General features: G+C 34.5%; 1 protein-coding gene across 1 annotated transcript in view; it reads left to right on the top strand.

The window, feature by feature from the left end:
* Window positions 1–2,500, top strand: part of notch1a (notch receptor 1a) — a 33,106-nt gene that overhangs the window by 9,974 nt on the left and 20,632 nt on the right. The window contains exons 5-8 of the mRNA XM_043229880.1: window positions 750–872; window positions 950–1,183; window positions 2,057–2,212; window positions 2,291–2,476. Coding sequence (XP_043085815.1) covers window positions 750–872; window positions 950–1,183; window positions 2,057–2,212; window positions 2,291–2,476 — 699 coding nt within the window. The remainder of the gene's footprint in view (window positions 1–749; window positions 873–949; window positions 1,184–2,056; window positions 2,213–2,290; window positions 2,477–2,500) is intronic.

Below are 2,500 nucleotides of genomic sequence, written 5' to 3'. Positions count from 1 at the left end.
TTTCTGTATTTATCTATTTTATAAATTAAAAACTTTTGATTTGAACGAATAAATACTTAATTTTTTTATAAACGGTAAGTTAAGTAAATTATTTCTAGAATTAAGCAATTTAAATTTAAATATTTTTTAAAATACATTTATGAATGCATAATTAATAAACAACATAAATACTTAATAAACTATTATAAATGATAGTGTTAAAAAATGTATATGTAAATATATAGGTTAAAATAAAATCTATATGTGAAAATGAATGAATAAATCAGTTTTATGAGTACATTTTCTAAACACTTTGAATAATTGTTTATAAATTAATTTAAAATTAATTATTTTTTATATATATGTATGGGTTTTTTTAATGAATGACTGACCTAATATTTTTATGAATTAATTCATTTTTAAGAATTAATAAATCAGTTTTATGAATGAATGCATTTTTAAGAATGAATAAATCATTTTTACGAATGAATGCATTAAATAAAAATAAAATATTTAGCAATGTATAATCTGCATAAATGAATAAAACAATTAAAACCAATTCATATATAACAATTAGTTTCCATTTTCAGTGTAGTTTTTGTTTTATTACCATTTACGTTTCAGAAATCTTGCCTCATACTCGATGCGTGTCCACAGTAACTCATTAACGGCGCTTTTTTGTCTTAGTTTATATTTAATCCCAACGAGTGACCTAGATGTCTCCGTTACCCGCTCGAGCAGATAAAGAGAATGCGCTGGTTCTCTCGCAGGGTTCACGGGTCAGACGTGTGAGCACAATGTAGACGACTGCACGCAGCACGCCTGCGAGAACGGAGGGAGGTGCATCGACGGCGTCAACACCTACAACTGCCACTGCGACAAACACTGGACCGGTACACTTCACTGCAGTAATAATGAGCGTGCGGCGCAGGCGTGCAAGCGTGTGACCTCTGACCCCTTCCTCCTTCAGGTCAGTACTGTACGGAGGACGTGGACGAGTGCGAGCTGTCTCCTAACGCGTGTCAGAACGGAGGGACGTGTCACAACACCGTCGGCGGCTTCCACTGCGTGTGTGTGAACGGCTGGACGGGAGACGACTGCAGCGAGAACATCGACGACTGCGCCAGCGCCGCCTGCTCGCAGGGAGCCACCTGCCACGACCGGGTCGCCTCGTTCTACTGCGAGTGTCCACACGGGCGCACCGGTACGGCTCTTCCTGCCTCCATTTGTACTCATTTAAACGGTTTATACACCAGGGTTATTGTAGCATTATTCATATCAAGTTTTTTTTTGTAGTGTTATTATGGTTATTATTATCAATTTTTTTATGCTTACATTTTTATATATATATATATATATATATATATATATATATATATATATATATATATATATTTATTTATATATTTATTTATTTATATTTATTTATATTTATTTATACTTATTTATATATATATATATATATATATATATATATATATATATATATATATATATATATATATATATATATATATATATATTATAAAATGTGTGTACATACACACACACACAGAAAAACATTTTCATCTAAGGTTTTATTTTGATTTATTTTATCTTTTATTGTCCAAACATACATTAGTTAGTTCAGGTTTTTTTTTTTGTCATTTATGAGCATTATTTATTTTTCAGTTGGGTTGCATTTCTTTTATATTTTTGATTTTATGTTATTTTTATTTATTTTATTTATTTATTTGTATATTTTGGTAGGATTTTATTAAGTACATTTATTTATATTTATATTTCATATATTTATATTTCAGTTTTTTTTTTAATTTCTGTTTATACAACCAAAAGCTTTTAATTTGAATGTTTTATGTTAATTTTTATATTTCATTTCATTTGATTTAGTTTCAGTTAATGGACATTGTTCTTTTACTTTTATTCTACCTACAAAATCAATAGTTTTTGTCTTAGCATGCATTAATATGTCATTTTAGTTCATTTTATTTCATTTTATTTATACTTAATTCATTTCTGTCTATCAAAACATGTTTGTTACCAACACGGATGTTTAGTTTTATCCGGTCTTTTATAGGTCTTCTGTGTCATCTTGACGACGCTTGCATCAGTAACCCGTGTCAGAAGGGCTCGAACTGCGACACGAACCCGGTGAGCGGAAAGGCCATCTGCACCTGTCCTCCGGGATACACGGGCTCCGCCTGCAACCAAGACATCAACGAATGTTCGCTGGGTGAGAACGGCGCGCGGTCTGTCAGAAAGAGCGGTACACGCGGCGTGGTTTTGCGTTCTAATCCCGTTCGTGTTTCAGGCGCCAACCCGTGCGAGCATGGTGGCCGCTGCCTCAACACGAAAGGCTCGTTCCAGTGCAAGTGTCTCCAAGGCTACGAGGGCCCCCGCTGCGAGATGGACGTCAACGAGTGCAAGTCCAACCCCTGCCAGAACGACGCCACCTGCCTCGACCAGATCGGTGGATTCCACTGCATCTGCATGCCAGGTACGAGTCTCTGCCCGCCGGCCT

This window comes from Puntigrus tetrazona, unplaced genomic scaffold (genome assembly GCF_018831695.1).
Source record: "Puntigrus tetrazona isolate hp1 unplaced genomic scaffold, ASM1883169v1 S000000116, whole genome shotgun sequence".
NCBI classification, from domain to species: Eukaryota; Metazoa; Chordata; class Actinopteri; order Cypriniformes; family Cyprinidae; genus Puntigrus; species Puntigrus tetrazona.
This window is presented reverse-complemented; position numbering and strand designations above follow the sequence as displayed.